Consider the following 19,108-nt stretch of genomic DNA (forward strand, 5'->3'; position numbering starts at 1 on the left):
CCATCATTCTCAGCCAGCTATCGCAAGGACAGAAAACCAAACACCGCATGTTCTCACTCACTGACGAGAAATGAACAATGAGAACACTTGGACACACACAGGGTGGGGAACATCACGCACTGGGGCCTGTCGTGGGGTGGGGGGAGGGGGGAGGGATAGCATTAGGAGAAATACCTAATGTAAATGACGAGTTAATGGGTGCAGCACACCAACATGACACATGTACACATATGTAACAAACCTGCATGTTGTGCACGTGTACCCTAGAACTTAAAGTATAATTTAAAAAAAATAAAAAGAAAGCCAGAATACACCAAAAAAAAAAAAAAAGATGAAATGAACATACCTGAATGTTTACGTTTTAGACACTTTAGCAGACACCCAACCTGTATTTAATTCTGACAGCAATCCCAGGTCACAGATACCATTACCCTTATTTTAGAGGGGGGAGTACAGAGGTTCAGAGAGGCTAAGTAATTTGCCCAAGGTTACAGAGGCATTAGATGTCAGGACCCAGACCTAAACTCAAGTCTGACTCTGTAGCTTTCACTCTTTGCACCACCACGTGGCTTGTTTTATTCTTGTGGCCATGTTTTATTCCTTATACCTCTCAGTATGGTATTGACTACTTTGGCAAGGGCTCAATAAATACTGAGCAAAAGGTAATTGATGGCTCCTTTTAATCAGAGGATTGAGAAGAGCCTTTATGCTTTCTTATTAATTCATTTATACATACATTTAAAATGTTATTGGACACCAATTATGAGCCAGACTCTGTTCTAGACATGAGGACACAGACAGAGTATGACGCCTGCTCACCCAAAGAAGTGAGGCTTATACAAAAATGACTAATATACAATTGTATTCATTATCCATTACTCCATAAAAATTACCACAAATTTACTGCCTTAAAACAACACACGGCAAGGGGCAGTGGCTCACGCCTGTAATCCCAGCATTTTGGGAGGCCAAGGTGGGCGGATCACCTGAGGTCAGAAATTCAAGGCCAGCCTGGCCAACATGGTGAAACCCCGTCTCTACCCAAAACACAAAAGATTAGCTGGGTGTGGTGGCAGGCGCCTACAATCCCAGCTGCTAGGGAGGCTGAGATAGAAGAATTGCTTGAACCTGGGAGACAGAGGTTGCAGTGAGCCAACATCGTGCCACTGCACTTCAGCCTGGGCAACAGAGTGAGACTCCATCTCAAAAAACAAAAACAAAAAAACAAACACACACACACACATTTTGTCTCACCGTTTCTGTGGGTGACAAATTTTGGCACAGCTTCACTGGGTCCTCAGCTTAGGTACTCACAAGACTATAATCAAGGTGTTGGCTGGACTGGGTTCTCAACCGGCTCAGCTGGGGAAGAATCTGCTTCCAAGCTTACTCAGGTTGTTGGCAGAATTCAGGTTCTTGCAGCCACAAGACGGAGGGCCTCTGCTTGTTGTTGGCTGGAGGCTGGAGACTGCTCTCGGCTCCTAGGAGGGGCTCTAAATGGGTAGGCCAGCAAGGAGGAGTTCTATACAATGCAACACAGTTGCCGGAGTGACACCCTATCACTTTTGCCTTATTCTATTGATTTGAAGTAAGTCACAGATCCCACTTACACTCAAGGGAAGGGGACCGAACAAGGGCATTAATTCTAAGAGGTGAGGATCACGAAGGAAGGCTGTCTTTGAGTCTGTCTTCCACAACAATAATAAATAAGTGCCAGGTGATTGGTGCAGACAACAAGTATTGCAGGAGCTCAGTTGGGCTCCATATGTGAGGTGGCGTCACTGCTGATGAGCTCGGGCCATTCAGAGGCCTGGAGGATCCTATTTTAATGAGACTATGAGAGATGGGCACTACCGTCAGTTCACAGGCAAAATGGAGATTTCACAAATGGTCCTGGATACCATGGGCCCCGACCTCCACAGTGGCAGCCCCAAGCATGAGCCTGTCCTAGAAGGGGGCTGACCATTGTCCAAGAGTCAGAGGGTCAGGCATCAGGTGATGACGGTGGGCATGAAGAAATGGGGACATGTTCAGGAGCTGGCAAGCCCGAAGATGCACTGGGTAGATCTAATGGGGGCCTGGACAGGTTGGAGGAAGGAGAGAGAGGAGGCTGAGGTGAGCCTGAAGTAAGGCGTCCCAGGGATGAACAGGTCAGAGCTTCTGAGGATGGCTGAAGAAGCAATTCACTGACTCTTTTCTCCAACTGGGGATAAATAATCTCTAATTTCTGTGGAGCGCTCCTAGAAACAAAGAAATCCTTCATAGATTAATATGTATTCATGTATTCCATTGACTCTTCCATTGGCCATGTAGCATGCAGACACAAAAGCTAATGGAGCAGTGGGTCTCCTTGACCGTGACGAAGACCCTGTGCATGTCTGTGATGTGTGGGTTTATATGCACATGTGGGAAAGAAGAAGGGACAGCTCATACCTGTTCAGTAAGTCACCAGCATTCTAGAAGAGAGAAAAAGCGAGAATCATAATCGGTTCTCAGGTTCCTATCACCTCCAAATTCCTTTCCCAATTCACTCTTGGAGGCCACTCTGGGGTGCCACCTTGAGAACTGGGGGAACATAGCAACACCCTTCTTCTGTGCCCATTCTGCTGCAGCAGCACTCTGTAGCCTGGAACAAGCCACGTCTACCACAACTCACCACATATCACACTGGCCCCTCCCTCTTACACCTCCCAGAAGGGTGATGCAGATGGGCTGCCTACTATGGGGAGAAACCCAGCCCTTGGGGGAAGCCTCAGGGTATGCACCTTCAGTGTGTTGGTGTCTAATTCCTTGGCCGTCCTCTCCAGATCAATGACCAGGCTGCTGAGCTGTGTTACTGCCCTGGAGATGTCAAGGATTCTGGCCACTTCTGCTGGCATGTGCTCCAGCTGGCCCAGCCACTGCTGAGGGAGGGCATCCAGCTGTTCCCTGGTTTGGTGCTGGCTCTCCAGCCCAGCCTCCAGCCTGTGGTTCCCATGGTCTACCTGAAACTACAGGAAAGGGGCTCCCTAAGACTCAGTGTCAGGTGGCTCCCTCCTGGCCATTCACAGTCTCTGAATGTCTGAGCAGGAAAGGGGATTCCTCAGTCCTCTTCCCCTCATGATGCTGCCTCTGTGTGTCACAGGTATTGCAGAAGCAGCTGTGATTCTCATAAAGGCAGGGACACCTCCCCTTTCCACCTCACTCTCTGAATATCTACAGATGCCACGTGACCAAGAGGAATAGAAAGGTAGACTGTCAGAGACAGAAACGGAGGCCTATTGCTTGTGTAGTAATTTTCAATTGACGAGACACTGGTCTCCTTTGATCCTTACTGTGAGCCAGGCAGAGTAGGACTGGTTCTCATTTAACATATAAGTCGCATAAAGATCAGAGGGCTTGACTTTCGTAGGTCACTCAGCCAGCAAACTTTGACACCAAGGCCAAAACCCAGGTTTTCAGCCTCCACGACTATCTGCCCACACCAGGCTTTTCCAGGGACAGACAGATGTCCAGAACAGTTAAGTAAGGGCCCCTGAGAACACTCTGGGGAGTTCTTCCCGGGAACCTGAAAGACCCACCTGCAGAGCCTGCAGTTTCTTTCCCTCCTGAGCCTTGAGTCGCTGAAGTTCCGCAATGTCCTTTCTGAGCTTCCTGCTGCGGCGGTTGAGTCGTTCCTAAAGAGATAGACACACCCGCTTGTCAGACTGGGAGTAAGGGGGACACTGGGAGGAGTCAGTGGAACACAGTAGGGGTCCTGATCTCAGGATGAAAGTAATGTAAAATTCTGCCTACAAAGAAATGTTTTTAGAGCATCATGGTTGGAGTAGGGAACTTGAGAAGTTATTTATTGGGTAATGATGGGGGGAAATAGTAATGGGTAATTTTTTTACAGTCTTAGAACTACAGAAAAATAACACATAGCAACAGAACAATTCCTACTTGACTTCAGGGTGCTTTCTCTCAACATATAAAAGTTATATGATGGTCTTCTAGCACTCTACTATTTTACAGTAACAAGTGAAGCCAGTCTGGAGAGAATTGCCTTAAAAAGGAGATGGCAAGCCTCTGCTACCACTGCTCCCTGGTCCTCACTAGGATGAGTGACAAGATAGAGCCCCTTACTAGGTGCAAACCCATAGCCCAGGCAGGCAGTGCCTTCTCTCTCAATCTTAAATCAGTATCTGGATGGGTCACTGTGTCCTTGAAGCTATGGAGATAATGAATGATTTGAGTTTCTAAAAAAGTTTTGCTTTCAGGTTTTTGATGACCTAAAAGAGAAGCAAAAATAACAACAAATGCTTTAAATGGCTGCCCATGGTCCAGGGGGGCGGTTGGTGGGTGGATGATAAAATGGAAAACAAAACGAGAAGAGATTTGTGAACTAAAGATCAGGATGCGCTATTAGCTGAAAAGTGTGTGTTTCACTAAATATTTCCCACTTCAGATTTTTTTCAAAAATCTTTTTTGAGGACACTTTGGAGATGTACAGGTAGAAGTCAGGGAATGGTGAAGACAACTGAAACTTCTTTCAGGCCTGAGACTTTGCTGGTGAAATCAAGGTCAAAGGACTGTGTGTGTGAGGGGTCAGCAAGGGCATTTGGCAAACAGAAAGCTGCAGTAAGCAGAGAAGACAGTGATGTCACCACGAAGATACTAAAAATGTGTCATGTCACTGGGTGTTACCTGAAGGCATTTCCCAGCAGAGAGGAAATAAAAAAGTCATAGGAGTGGGAGGTAATAAATGGACACCATGGATGTCGCTCATGAGTCTCGCTGAAGAAGGTGACAGGCTGGGTTGGTGTGGAATTGTTTGTGTGAGCACAAGAGTTCAGGTCCTGAAAAGCACGAATAGCCTCCACCCCTTGCATCTACTCACTTTCTGCCCTCACAGTCAAGTTGTTTGGTGTTGCTATCTTCACCTCCTCACTGTCGTCATTCCTCAGCCAGCCGCCTTGTTTCTCATCACTCCTTTGAAGCATCTCTCTCCAGGGTCACCTGCGATTTCCAGCCATGAAATCCGCAGGTGCCTTTCTGCACCTCCTCTCCACCCCATCCTTCCTAGATCTGTGCCTTTTGCCACTGCTTCTTTGCCTCTTCATTTTTCCTGTAAAAAGGAGCCTTGAAGTTGGCTCTTTTTATCTTTTTAACCCTTTTCTATCTCAAACTACGTCCTTAGCTTTCCTTTCTGAAGGCTTCAGATCTTAGAATTCCAAAACCAAATATTTCTTCCTAGCAGTCCATCTCAGGCTTCCAAGTGAGAGCTAAGTACTGCCTACTGCCCTGTTGGCAGCTCAGAATCAATATGGTAGACTCAAACATGCTGCCCAGTTCCCCACCCTCTTCTGCAGTCCACTCCTCTTGACCTTAGTGTTTCTGACACTGGGACTGCCATTCTGCCTGCCATTCAGCTTGAAATCTGTCATATTTCACCTTTGTTGATGTTACTCCTCCTTCAAAATGGCTTCTCAGCAACAAAGATAAGCCCAAACTCCTTTACCCAGCATCCAAGGTGCCCTAGGACCCAGCCCCAGTTGACATTGTCCGGGATTCTCTCTCTGCTTGCTCTCAACTCTCTTCACCAGCCCACAACATTGCTTTCTGCTTCCTGAACACACCCGTTCAGCCACACCTCCTCATGGCCTATCTTTTACTTCCCTCTGTCAGGAATGCTTTCTTTTTCTGCCTGCCAAAGTCAGGCCTATCAAGGTCCAGTTCAAAAAGCCACAGTCCTATCATCTGGCAGTTTAAAATTTAATAAATCCGACTACAGACACTGTGTAAATGGCAAAGATAACAGCAATAAAGATAAAGGCATAGAACAACTGAAGATAATACAGACATATTGTTTATAATATTCAAAACGAGTAAGGTAAAGTCCTCTGTTTCTAAAAAATACTTTTTCACCAATTTTTGCATTAAAATATTTAATGGGTGCATATCATATAAATGAGACACTCATTAGAATTGAAACGCCAAATTCTGTACACTTCCACCTACCAAAATATTCCTTAGAGAAAAAAAGACAAGTTGAAATCTAGAAAATAGTCAAAGACATGTTTTGTCTAAATGAGTATTTTAAAATTATGTCAGACTTTCAGATTAAATCATATTAAATTTTTAAAATCTGACAAAAAAGGGCATTAAATTTGTTCTAAAACAACTTGCTAACACAACGTTGGTACAAAAGAAAAGTGGTTAACAGACAAGAAGTACCTATCCCAGACGCTTAAAAAAAAAAAAAGAAAAAAAAGAAAAATTAACAGCTTTCAAAATGCGTGCTCCTTACAGAACTGTGTCCAAAAATATGGATTAAAAATAACATCACTCACATGATTATGATCTAGAAAATGTCAGAAAATTAAAAAAAAAAGTATGAGTAAATACATGAGCTCAGCAAAGAACCTCATTTGAATCTACAAGTAAAAATTGTCAAAAAAAAAATAACATTATAAAATACATAGCTATCCTCAATAGAGTCAGGGCACATGAGGTTTAAGTAAAGACAATTTAATATCTGATTCAGATACATAGTGGAAAACTGTTAGTGATACATCTGGGTACTAGTTGAGAAGACTAACTAAACCCCCAAAAGTCATGATTCTTAAAGTCATCAACAAATTTAATGCAATAATCATTAAAATCTTATGGAATGCTCTATAAAATTTAGAAACATTGTAAAAAAGCACTCATCTTAAATGACAGTTAGCAAAAATATCAGATAATAAAAATTATTAAATGGCAAAAATGCTGTTAGATTTAAAAGTAAACCATAAAGTAACATGTATCAAAACCATAATAATAACAGGAAGAATAATCAATGGACTAGAGTAAAAAAAGCAGCCCATCAGAAGAACATAATTGATGTCAAGCGAGAAACAACACATAAATGTGGAAAAGATTCACTATCATATAAATATTTTGGGAACGACTGGATACCAGAATAAAGAAAAATTAACCTGAAGTCATTCTTCATACAACATACTACATGAAATTCCAAGTAAGCCAGGAATTAATAAATCTTTAAAAATAAAACAGAGCAGCACACTCTTATCAAACAAATTTCTGTGTATTTAAGACATGGAGATTATATTATGAAAAAGAATAGAGCCAATTTAAATACAAAATTCTAAAATTTTGCCCAAAAATATAATTAAGAAGAAATAACAGAATAAAAAATGTAGGTTAAACATAATTAATGGAGCTCATGATCCAAAAGATAAACTACTTTGATGCAGTCACGTAGAATGTATGCCCTGATTCTAGGGGAAAATGCAGACTGTGAGTCTTCATGGATAAAAGCCTCACCACTACTAGCAGTCATAATCAAGCAAAGTCAAACAACGTACATCACTGTCACACACTCACTAAACCAGCAACATACATTACAGTGATTGACACTGGCATTGGTTGGTCAGTGAGGAAATAGGTACACAAATAAGAATTTGTAGATTTCATAAATGTTTCAGTCTTTTTAGAGACAGTCAGGGATTATATGATTCTTTTAAAAGAACATAATTTACAGTACTTAATCTACAAAGTTTAATTCAAATAAATAGAGATATGGTGAAAAAAATCAGTAAAAAAATCCTCCTTAATTTTAAAAGTATGCTATCAATATCAATGAGTACACATACGGTCCACCATTATAATCACTTCTTCAGAAATACACTCAACTCCCTTACCCTCTCTCTCTGTATTGCTTTTCAGACAACTCCTTATCCATGGTAAAATGTGCCCTCACCTTCTTGTTTGCTGTCTGTCCTCAAGCAGCCTCCTGAAACATGTTAAACATTTCAGACCTCAAATTGGTGCCACATACTGTCTGCCAACCCTACATAGTTTCTCTTGTAAGCACTATCCCACACTGCATCATATCATCTTCTTTCTTTTCAAACCTTTCGCATCCATCCTGATCCCACCCATACTGCTGATGTTCCTTCCTCACATATTATTGAGAAAATAAAAACCAGAACAAAACCTGCATTTCCAAAACTGCAAAACTACGTATGCTTGCAGACACCTTCTCTTGTTTGCTGTTATTACTATGGAAGAAGTGTGCCTCCTCACAACCCAGCTCTCATGCCTCTGCCACCATCTTACTGAAGTGTTACCATCGTTCAATGCAATCTATTGTCATCTCTTAAAATACCCTTCTCTCTTAGCAACTGGGACACCATTCCCCTTGTTTTTCTCCTGCCTTTCTGACAACTCATTCTGTCTCCTTTGCTGGGTCCTCCTCTGCCGACATCTAAATGACAGCCTTTCCCAGAAACTTGCCCCAAAACTTCTTTTCTGTCTAGCCTCTTTTGAGGCTATTACATCAATTTCCTTGGTTGTTTGTTTCTTTGCTTGAGACAGGGTCTTGCTCTGTCGTCCTGGCTGCAGTGCAGTGGTACAATCACAGCTCACTGCAGCCTCACTCTCTTCGGCTCAAACAATCCTCCCACTTCAACCTTCCAAGTAGCTGGGACTACAGGCGTGAGCCACTGCACCCAGCCCCAAATTGTCACATTCTTCTTTTTAAATCCTGTTAATTTCACTTTGTTGTTGTTGTTCTAGAGATAGTGTCTCACTGTGTTGCCTAAGCGTGCTGGTCTTGAACTCCTGGGCTCAAGCAATCCTCCCACTTTGGCTTCCCAAAGTGCTGGGATTACAGGTGTGAGCCACCGTGCGCACTTTCCTTGGATTTAAATATTGTCTTTGTCCTGATGGATCTTTGTTCTAGGTTCTAGGAATATGACTCTGGAGATCTAAATTTGTGATCCAGCTGCATATGTAAGATCCTATTTTGATGTATCTCAACTTTGACTCAACTTGTCTTGAATGAAACTCTTGGTGTTGCATTCAAACCTGTTCTACCAAGTTCTTATCTTTCACATCATCCATTCAGTTTCTCAAGCCAGAAACTCATGAAGTCATTTTTGACCTTCTCTTTCCTTCAACCCATATGTGTGTGTGTGTGTGTGTGTGTGTGTGTGTGTGTGTGTGTGTATGCTATTCTTCCCCTACCCCCCATGCCCTGACAGCCTGACAGGCCCTGGTGTGTGATGTTCCCCTCCCTGTGTCCATGTGTTCTCATTGTTCAGCTCCCACATACGAGTGAGAACATGTGGGGTTTGGTTTTCTGTTCTTGTGTTAGTTTACTGAGAATGATGGTTTCCAGCTTCATCCATGTCCCTGGAAAGGACATGAACTCATCTGTTTTTATGGCTGCATAGTATTCCATGGTGTATATGTGCCATATTTTCATTATCCAGTCTATCGTTGATGGGTATTTGGGTTGGTTCCAAGTCTTTGCTATTGTGAACTGTGCCGCAATAAACATACATGTGCATGTGTTTTTATAGTAGAATATTTTATAATCCTTTGGGTATATACCCAGTAATGGGATTGCTGCTGGGTCAAATGGTATTTCTGGTTCTAGGTCCTTGAAGAATTGCCACGCTGTCTTCCACAATGGTTGAACTAATTTACACTCCCACCAACAGTGTAAAAGCGTTCCTATTTCTCCACTTCGTCTCCAGAATTTGTTTCCTGACTTTTTAATGATCGCCATTCTAACTGGCATGAAATTGTATCTCATTGTGGTTTTGATGTACATTTCTGTAATGACCAGTGGTGATGAGCTTTCTTTCATATTTTTGTTGGCCACATAAATGTCTTCTTTTGAGAAGTATCTGTTTATATCCTTCACCCACTTTTTGATGGGGTTGTTTTTTTCTTACAAAGAACCACTTCTAATCTATCAGTAAGTCCTGTTGATTCAAACTCTAATGATAAATTCTTCACGTATAACAAGACTTATCAGGTGTGGGCATCTGCATGCACTCCCTACCCCCTGTCTTTGCACAGGTTGATTTCTCTTCTGCCAGCCCTTAGCTTCAAGGTCACTTCCTCTATGAGGCCCTCACTGACCAAATGGACATGGGCCACCAATTACTGTTCATCCCAGACCCTTGTTTATTTTCTTCCTAACTAATAAAAAGTTACAGTTCTTTTGGGAAGCTGAGGCAGATGGATGACAAGGTCAGTAGTTCAAGACCACCCTGGCCAAGATGGGGAAACCCCATTTCTACAAATACAAAAATTAGTTGGGCATGGTGGCGGGCGCCTGTAATCCCAGTTACTCAGGAGGCTGAGGCGGAGAATTGCTTGAACCCGGAAGGTGGAGGTTGCAGTGAGCCAAGATCACGCCACTGCACTCCAACCTGGGTGACAGAGTGAGATTCTGTCTCAAAAAAAAAAAAAAAAAAAAAAGTTTACAGTTCTTTGATTACTTGTTTGTGTCTCCCTTACTAAACTGCAAACTCCTGGCAGAAGGAATGGCATCTGTCTTCATTGATTTCTAACATATACTGCAGTTTCTCACACACAGCAGGAACTTATTAAGTTTTTACTTAGTGAACAAGTGCCATTGTTATTTATTTGTTTTAGGTTTCTTGTCATTATTTAAAGACAGATTTGAAGCAAGAATTGTGAATCATCTTTTTACTTCCTACAATGCCTAGCATGACATCTAACACAAAGTACAGAACTGAATAAATCACTTATTGAGGAAATAAATTTCTCCATCTTATGCTGCTTCATCGGCAGGTGAGAAATCCCTCCCCACTCTCCTGTGGACACTGCACCTACAGGGAATGATATTACAACCAAGTAGAACTTTGCCTCTGGCTTTTTGAATTATTTCTCTACCTTTCCATAGTTACTTTAAATCTGGACTCCCCACTTTCTCATTCTGCATCATAATATGTTCTCCGAAAGTCAAGTATTTCAAAGCTACCTCAGCTTTGGAAACTCAGCCTTCACTATTGGATAGAAGGATGCCATGTGAAAATATTGTCAGTTGTCCAGTCAAATACTAACTGGATTGGGGTCAGGGGAAATGTTGATAAAAATAATTCTAAAGCTAATTGACAAAATAAAGATATACAAACATCTGCACAAATTCTGAAAAATAAGAGTATTGTGAGGATTCTATCAAAATACCTGACATTGAAATATATGGTAAAGATAAAATCTCTAAAATACCTTGGTTTATAGGCAAGCATAAACAGAATAGAACAGAACAGAGAATCAAGGAAATACGCAAGAAAATATGCATATATGTATATTATGACATTGGCATTCAAATCAATGGGGAAACTATATGAATCATTCAATAAATGGTGATCGGACAAATTGATTATAACTTGGAAAAACTAAAGTTAGATTTCTACCTTATGCTTTCACCAAAATATATCTTGGATATTCTAGGTCCTCCTATATATCTGTTGAAGGATATTCATTAGAACATTCTGTGTAATCCTAAAACAAAACAATAGCTTGAAAATAATCCAATGTCTACCAATTTATGGTACATTCATAGAATTCAATACCACACAGTTGTTGAAAATAATTCAGAAGATTTATACATGCTGATGAGAAAATGTTCAAGCCATACTTTTAGATAATAAAAATGGGTTACAGAAAAAAAATACAGAGAGAATCCTTTGAAAGAGAGAGAGAGCGCGCGCGCGCGCGTGTGTGTAAGAGTGCATTCACAAACACATTTTTTGGAAGGATGTACAAAAATCGAACAATATACCTCTGAGGACTATGAACGGAGGGAGAAAGGAAGACAAGTTTTTAGTCTTGACTTTATACCTTTCAGTGCTTTCTGAATGTATTACCTACAGCAGGTAACTTTTATGATAGAAAATTTAACAGAATAAGATAAAATAATTGCCATAGCAAAGAAAGGAAAAGGGAAGAAAGACAAATGCAGAAGGAAGAGAAAGGGAGAAACAAATTATGTACTAACTTTCAAGTTTTAATGTATTTGCAGGATAATTACTAGTTTGTATAAAACCTGATTACATTTCTAGCCAAGTTTCTAGTACTATCAACCAGGAATTCACACAGTCTTAGTCCTGAAAGGGTTATGCATTAGTTAGTGCAATTACTCCATTCTATAGATGAGCAGACTGAGACTCTGACATCACGGTGACAGTATCCTCTTTTAGACAGACTCACGTTAACGCACTGAAACATCAGCCTCAAAATATACACAGAAGCAAAGACAAGGGTCCAAAACAGGATGAAGCAGAAGAAACAAAGAGAGGTGTCCATTGTTGAGCTACTCTGAGGTGCCAGGCATGATGAACATGTAGGATGCAGTACTTCAGGGAGGTGGGGGCAGGGCCTGGCTGCAGTGACCCAGGCTTACCTTGTAGTGGCTGAGGGCATTTTCTATGGTCAGTTCATGATGAGACACGTGTTCAGGGGACACCAGGCATTCCACACATAGAAGAAGTCTGCTCTCCTCACAGAATCTGCACACCCTCTTCTGGTGGTTGGGGCAGATGTAGCCTGTCCCCAGCACCTCCTCAGAACAGGGCTTCCGGCAGAGGGGGCAGCAGAAGACCCCAGAGGCTGAGGCCTTCTCCACGTGCTGTGTCAGGCACACTCGACAGAAGAGATGTCCGCAGTTGGTGCTCACGGCCTCCTTCAGGCTCTCCTGGCAGATGGGGCAGACACCCTCCTCCTGGTTGTCCTTATGCAAAGGTATCATGGCCTTATTCCTACCCTGTCAGCCTCCTGTCTACAGGGCCTCCTTCTTCACTGGTCTTCGGAAGGCCTGTCGCCCTCAACAGTCCCAGATAAGAAGGCCCAGCCGGAAGGAGGCAGCCCTGTAGCAGCCTGGAGGACAGGACACAGCCTCCAAGTTCAGGCAACTGCCCGCTCTCCATCAAGGGTGCCGTGACATGGACCACACAAACCACAATTCTGCACGAGTTTCAGAAATAGCTCATCAGCTTTGACATGGACCCTGTGGTTTCCTTGTATTTATTAAACTTGAAATTATTTTTCATACACCTAGAGGAAGCAAGTGATTCAATAACCAATTCTGTTTTCCTCTTGAGAGCTTTCAATGAATATTTTTACGGGCCCAAATTAAAAGGGCAAGGTGTCACTATCATAGCCAAAAGCCAGACCATGATAAATTTACAATGTGAGTCTCCGCTGATTTGCCATCAGTAGAGAGAGTTCGGCGGGAGTTTGGACTGTTTTCTCCTACACTGTCACACCAGGTGGCTCACTGCTGCCCATTATTAACACCAATCATTACAGCAGCATCTCCATCAGCTGGTCATTCTCCCAACCAGCATCCCTCCCAGGGTCATATAGATTCCACACTGAAAGAATGAGAAAGAAAACAGGACACAGAACAGACCAGAAACTTATATGTTTGAAGCCACTTTGTTCCTTCCTGTCAAATCACCACCAAAGATGACCCAAAGAAGGAAGTCCCCCACCACTTGCCACTTCCCTTAGATACTGGGGATTCACTCTCATTCCCTCATGCTGCACCTCTTGCCTAGCCCCACTCCTGAAAAGCTTTCTTAGTATCCTACCTCAATTTCTCCTGCTACAATTTCAGATCATTTTCTCTGGCTGCAGACCTGGAGAGATGGCCAGCAGGTGAGTGGTTCTTAAATCGTGCCAGTCATACGTGTTCACATGTCAGTAAATCTCAGGGCGGGGGGTGGAAAGACACGCTTTCCTAGAAACACTGAATTACCAGGAAAATTACCTAGGGTAGCTGGAAGGTGAGATGGACTTTGGTGCAGGGCGTGGCTTGTTTGCTTACAGGGAGGAGGAAGGTCTTGGGCCTTTGACGTCGATGTGACAGGAACTGAGACTCAACTAAGAATGGACATCCTAGAACCCCAGCTTATGGAACCCCAGGATCCAGGTGTCACAGAACAATGGCACCCACTCAAGATGCTGGAACATCAACTGCCCACCCCATTGTCTAAGTTCCCTCCAGTCAGGCTAGTCTTGGCATTGAGTTTGAGGGAGTCCCCAAGGGGTGCCAGTAACAAGGGCTGTCACTTGAAACTTTTAAGGGTTCAAGATGCTTGTGGAAAACCTCATTTCAGAGCCTCCTCCCTCAATCCCACTTTGCCACTGTTTGCTGTGGGTTGTGTGATTATATATATATGTGTGTGCGTGTGTGTGTGTGTATATATATGTGTGTGTGTGTATATATATATAAAATTAGTCTTGGCACAGAGCTCCTAAAACCATTGAACAGGTGACCCTTAACTTATGATGGGGTTACGTCCCAATGAATTCACTGAAGTCAGAAATATTGCAAGGTGAAAGTGTATTCAATACCCCAGTAAACCCATTGTAAAGTCAAAAATTTTAAGTTGAATTATCCTAATTCCATTAGAATTAGATGCACCTCAACTTACCACACAGTTATGTTCCAATGAATGTATCTTTTATTATTCATAATAAGTCCTTTTCAACCATACCAGAGTTTATGCTAGTGAGGACTCTTGGAGGAAGAATGGGAGCTGGCTGGCAGAAGAACCATGTGATTAGAGGGTGGGAACTTTCTTTCTTTTTTTTTTTTGAGACAGAGTTTCACTCTTGTTGCCCAAGCTAGAGTGCAATGGCACTATCTCAGCTCACCGAAACCTCTGCCTTCCAGGTTCAAGCAATTCTCCTGCCTCAGCCTCCTGAGTAGCTGGGATTACAGGTGCATACCACTATGCCCAACTAATATTTTATATTTTTAGTAGAGACGGAGTTTCACCATGTTGGCCAGGCTGGTCTCGAACTCCTGACCTCAGGTGATCTGCCTGCCTCGCCCTCCCAAAATGCTGGGATTACAGGCGTGAGCCACCACACCTGGCTGGTTGGAACTTTCAGTCTCACCTCTGACCTGTGGGGAGGGGAGAGGAGCCCAGGGGCTGAGTTAATCACCAACAGCCAGTGATTTGATCAATCATACCTACATAATGGAACCTCTGTAAGACCCTAAACAAAGAGGTTTGGAGAGATTCCAGGTTGGTGAGCGCATCCACACGCTGGGAGGGTGGCACATCCCACACTCCACCCAGGACAGAAGCTCCTGTGCTCAGGATCCTCCCAGACTTTGCCCTTCATCTGGCTGTGAAATCACCATGATCCTGGTGATTTCAAAGACTATGTACATGATCATTTAACACCAAGGCCTTTCAGTTCGTTGTCCTACTCACATCCAGTGACCTTTGCTTTTGCCACCCACCCTAGTGCCACTCTCTTGACCTTGTCAGGATTCAGATTTCATCACCTGAAATGACAAATCTAGGCATTGTACTCACTTATAGTTATCTTCCTAAGCCATTTCCGGCAACATCTGTTTTTTAACCTTCAATCCTTGACCCCTCCACAATCTACGTTCCTGTCATTTCTCATGAAATAATACAAGAAACAAAAATATGGACAGATTAAGTAACCTGCCCAAGGCCACAGTGGTGTAAACACAGAGCTAGGATTCAGATCTGGGTGTCTCTCATCCCAGCCCATGGGCTTCATTACCATAAAATGTCATCTCTCTATATCTACCTTTTCTTGTTCTTAGAAAGAATTCAGTAAAAGTTTGATAAATGGATAGGTTAGTGGACAGATGGACAGATAGATTGATAATTAGATATATGGATAGACAGATGAAGAAATAGCACTTTGTACCAACTTACAGTATTGATCATATAGTAACTTCTACTAGTTACTTAGGTACTTTTCTTGATTTTCCTACTGGCTTATTGAGAAACTTGAACGCAGAAATCCACTGTGTTTAACTAGCAGTAGTAGCTTGAGAATGTTTCAAATGTAGAAACCATAAAAGGAAAGAAAGATAAATTCAGCCACATTAAAAAAGACTTGCACGGGGGAAAAAAACCTTAAGTGCAATGTCAAGAGACAAATGACCAAATACAAATGAAAGAAGAAAAATATTTATAACTACCATCAAAATCAGAGGGCTAATTACCTTTTACATAGAGCTCTTACAAATAAGAATTTATCAACCACCAATAAGAAAATTGGGCAGAGGTATCTCAGCAGACATTTCATAGAAAAAAAAATACCAAATGTCTCTAAAGTATATTAAAAGATACTCAGTCTCACTCTCATGGAGAAAATACAAATTAAAATAACACTGGCATACTATTTTTCCCTATCAGATTGACAGAAATCCAAACGTTTGGTAACACAGTGTTGGTAAGTGTGTGAGGAAATAGGCACTCCCATATACTGCTGATGGGAATGCCAATTAGTACTCCTCCTTTAGAGGAGTAGGGATTTGAGAATTTCCTCCAAGATTACAAGTGTACATTCTCTTTGAGCCAGCAATTCTGATGTTAGAAATTTTACATATATACTCATGCATATGTGAAATGATGTATGCATATACACATTGCATCAATGTTTTAGAAACATTTGCTTCAAATTTTAGAAACCAAATGTTCATCAATGGAAGTTAAGTTAAATAAACTGGCTACATTCATACAATAGAACACTGTGCAGCCATTAGTAGGGGATGGGGTGCGGAAGGGAACTTTTGCTATTGGAATAATCTCCAACATAAATTGATACATTAAAAAAAAAAAAGCTTGGCCAAGCATGGTGGCTCACGCCTGTAATCCCAATACTTTGGGAGGCTGAGGCGGGTGGATCATGAGGTCAGGAGATTGAGACCATCCTGGCTAACACGGTGAAACCCCGTCTGCACGAAAAATACAGAAATTAGCTGGGTGTGGTGGCGGGCGCCTGTAGTCCCAGCTACTCAGGAAGCTAAAGCAAGAGAATGGCATGAACCCGGGAGGCGGAGCTTGCAGTGAGCAGAGATCATGCCACTGAACTCCAGCCTGGGCGACAGAGCCAGACTCTGTCTAAAAAAAAAAAAAAAAAAAAAAAAAAAAAAAAAAAAGCTTGATGGTGCCCATCTCATGTCAGCCAGGAACAAAGCAACCCCTTGTTTATCCCAGCTTGGCTTCTGGTCTATGCCCATGCCTGGTTTATGCTTTGGACACATAGATTACTGATTTTAAAAAACAAAAATAAATTTAAAATAAGGTACAGAACAGTGTGTACAATATGCCATTATTTGCACAGATTGGGGAAGAATAAATACATTCTTATATGCTTTTTATGCAAAGAACATCTCTGGAAGAATACATCAATAAGCTAGTAAAGGTTGTTTCTGGAGAGAGAAACTAGATGTCTGGAAACCCAGGGCAAGAGGGAGACTTTTCCCTGTGTTTTAAAAATTTTGAGCCAGTAAGTGTGCCATCTATCTAAACAATTACCTACATTTAAAAATGTTTAAGAAGAGGATGGTGAGAATGAAAGGAATTCTGGACTAGACAAAGAATCTGGATTATGGTCCTAATTGTGGAGATTTGTAGCTTCATGTTCAGGGACAGCCACAACTTCCGCCTCCTTTACAGGAAAGTGGACGAAATGTCATAGCCGGAAATGGATGTGCTTCATAAACTACAAACTAATGTGCAAGTGTCAGTGTCCTTATTTCCCTGAGTCAGCCTATTCAGCATAGCTCCTTGAATATATTAGGTGCTCAGTAACTGTTTTAAAGGAGTGATCTTATCGAATTTCTCCTGCTTTAAAAATACCGGAGCCAAGAGTCAGGTGATTTTTGTCTTCTCCCTCTCCTTTATGACTCTTAATTGCCTCTGTTTTGACATTTCCCAGCAGAAAAGACCTCCCTCCTACCTCTTCCTCACAGCTGCTCCAAACCCTTCACATCAGTGGACGCCCAGCTCAAGTCCCAGTTTCCTGAATGAAACTTTCGTAACAAGTCAGTCTTCATTCTGATTAATGGGGGCTGAGACCTAACCCACAGGTTGCTTGCCAAGCTGTGGGCTCTGGCTCAGAGCAGCAATGGCCCCAAGGAAGTGAACGGATCCATCCTAATTTGCACAAAGGTGTCAGAGGGGCCTGCAGGTTCTACATGGATCTCTCTTTCCTAAATCACTGTCTCATTTATTACCATTTGATTTTTGCCAACTTCCCTGGCTTTGGCTCATATTTAGCTCCATGAGGGATAGGACTATGTCTTTCTGTCTTTCCATACTCTCCTGTACCTAGCCCACGGCTGGGCACCTTAAACCACTCTCTAAGGGTCTCCAACTAAGTCCTAAACTCAAATCCCAGCGATATTTTCTCAGTTCACATCCAAACTGATGACTCAAACGTTAGATCATCGGCAGTCCCCTCCTTAAAATTCTCCTTTCCACTGGCTCCTGGGCTCCCTCTCACTTATTTGATCATCCATAAAAGGAGATCTAGTGCAGCGAGGTGGAGCTACGTGGACTTCACAGGCAGAGTGGCTGGATTCAGATTCCCCTTGTACCGATGCACAGTTGTTAGCACTATGCGTATCCTGTAACCTCCCTGAGGCCCGATGCCATCCTAGTATTGATATCCCTATTGAGTTTAAACTTCTGTGTATTCTTAAATGTTCCATCACTACCTCAAGTTCAATGTACCTTCTAATTATTCTTGCCTGGATTATCTGCCACCCTCCCCAGAACCGACAATGGACAGGGTCATTCAGTTGTTTTCGGCAGCTGTCTCTTGGTGGGCAGTAGGTGGCGCTGTCTTTCAAGACAGGACACCGCTTCTCTTCACCTCCGGAAGTTGGAGCATTGTTGCCAAGACTCCAGGGCACTGGGATATTTCTTTTTTTAAATGGTGGACTAAAAACTGGTAGCGTAATTCCTCAGGGCAACAAACATCTGACTGTGAAAAGCTAGTCATGAAATATGTAGATTGGAGATGGAAGGAGAGAGAAGGGAAGGGGAACATAAAACTGTGTAAGAGGAAGAGGGGTGGCCCAGGAGAGAGACAGAGCCTGCGGGGCTGCAGAAGGCAGGCGACCAAGGAGGAAAGTTTACCAGTGAGAAATGTCTTGGGCAGAAATAGCAAAGGAATGTTTAAGAAAGGAAATGACTAATATTGGACCTTAAGTTGTCTGCTCTGAGATTGTGTCCTCTGATGAAACCTGTTCTGTAACCCAGCACTCAATACCTTTTATCCCTAGACTTCCAGGAAACAAGCAGTCAATCTGTCACGCACAGTGACTTGAGTGAAAGGAAATTTAGAGAAATCACAGGGAAGGTGCTATGCTCTAATGTTTGATGATGCAGTTCTCAGAAAAACAGGGTTGGGGAGGAGCAGGGGTTCAAGATCTGAGATTTAGGAGGCATGGGGGACTCAGCAGAGCCCTTGGGAGCTGCTGGTGAAAGCAACAAGTTATTGGTGGAAACCTCTGAATTCCACCCAATGG

The 19,108-nt window shown here is 42.6% G+C and overlaps 1 protein-coding gene and 1 pseudogene across 3 annotated transcripts; one reads left to right on the plus strand and one right to left on the minus strand.

Moving 5' to 3' along the window:
- Positions 1-346: 346 nt before the first annotated feature.
- LOC105498589 (tripartite motif containing 40) lies at positions 347-14,571 on the minus strand. 3 transcript variants are annotated; one of them, XM_011770751.2, is made up of 6 exons: positions 13,380-14,571; positions 12,191-12,840; positions 3,561-3,656; positions 2,766-2,903; positions 2,434-2,456; positions 347-2,240 (listed from the first exon to the last, which is right to left on the minus strand). In XM_011770751.2, exons 2-6 carry the CDS (start codon positions 12,533-12,535, stop codon positions 1,985-1,987), a joined length of 858 nt encoding a protein of 285 aa, XP_011769053.2. In that variant the 5' UTR covers positions 12,536-12,840; positions 13,380-14,571; the 3' UTR covers positions 347-1,984. The 3 variants fall into 3 exon arrangements, with proteins under 3 accessions (XP_011769053.2, XP_011769054.2, XP_011769052.2); XM_011770752.2 differs by having other exon boundaries at positions 347-2,078; positions 2,766-2,990; positions 13,380-14,560; XM_011770750.2 differs by having other exon boundaries at positions 2,766-2,990; positions 13,380-14,545.
- A 2,107-nt stretch (positions 14,572-16,678) lies between these two features.
- LOC112422976 (small nucleolar RNA SNORA48) lies at positions 16,679-16,836 on the plus strand (annotated as a pseudogene).
- Positions 16,837-19,108: the final 2,272 nt, after the last annotated feature.

The sequence above is a fragment of the Macaca nemestrina genome, chromosome 5 (assembly GCF_043159975.1).
Source record: "Macaca nemestrina isolate mMacNem1 chromosome 5, mMacNem.hap1, whole genome shotgun sequence".
In the NCBI taxonomy this organism is placed as follows: Eukaryota; Metazoa; Chordata; class Mammalia; order Primates; family Cercopithecidae; genus Macaca; species Macaca nemestrina.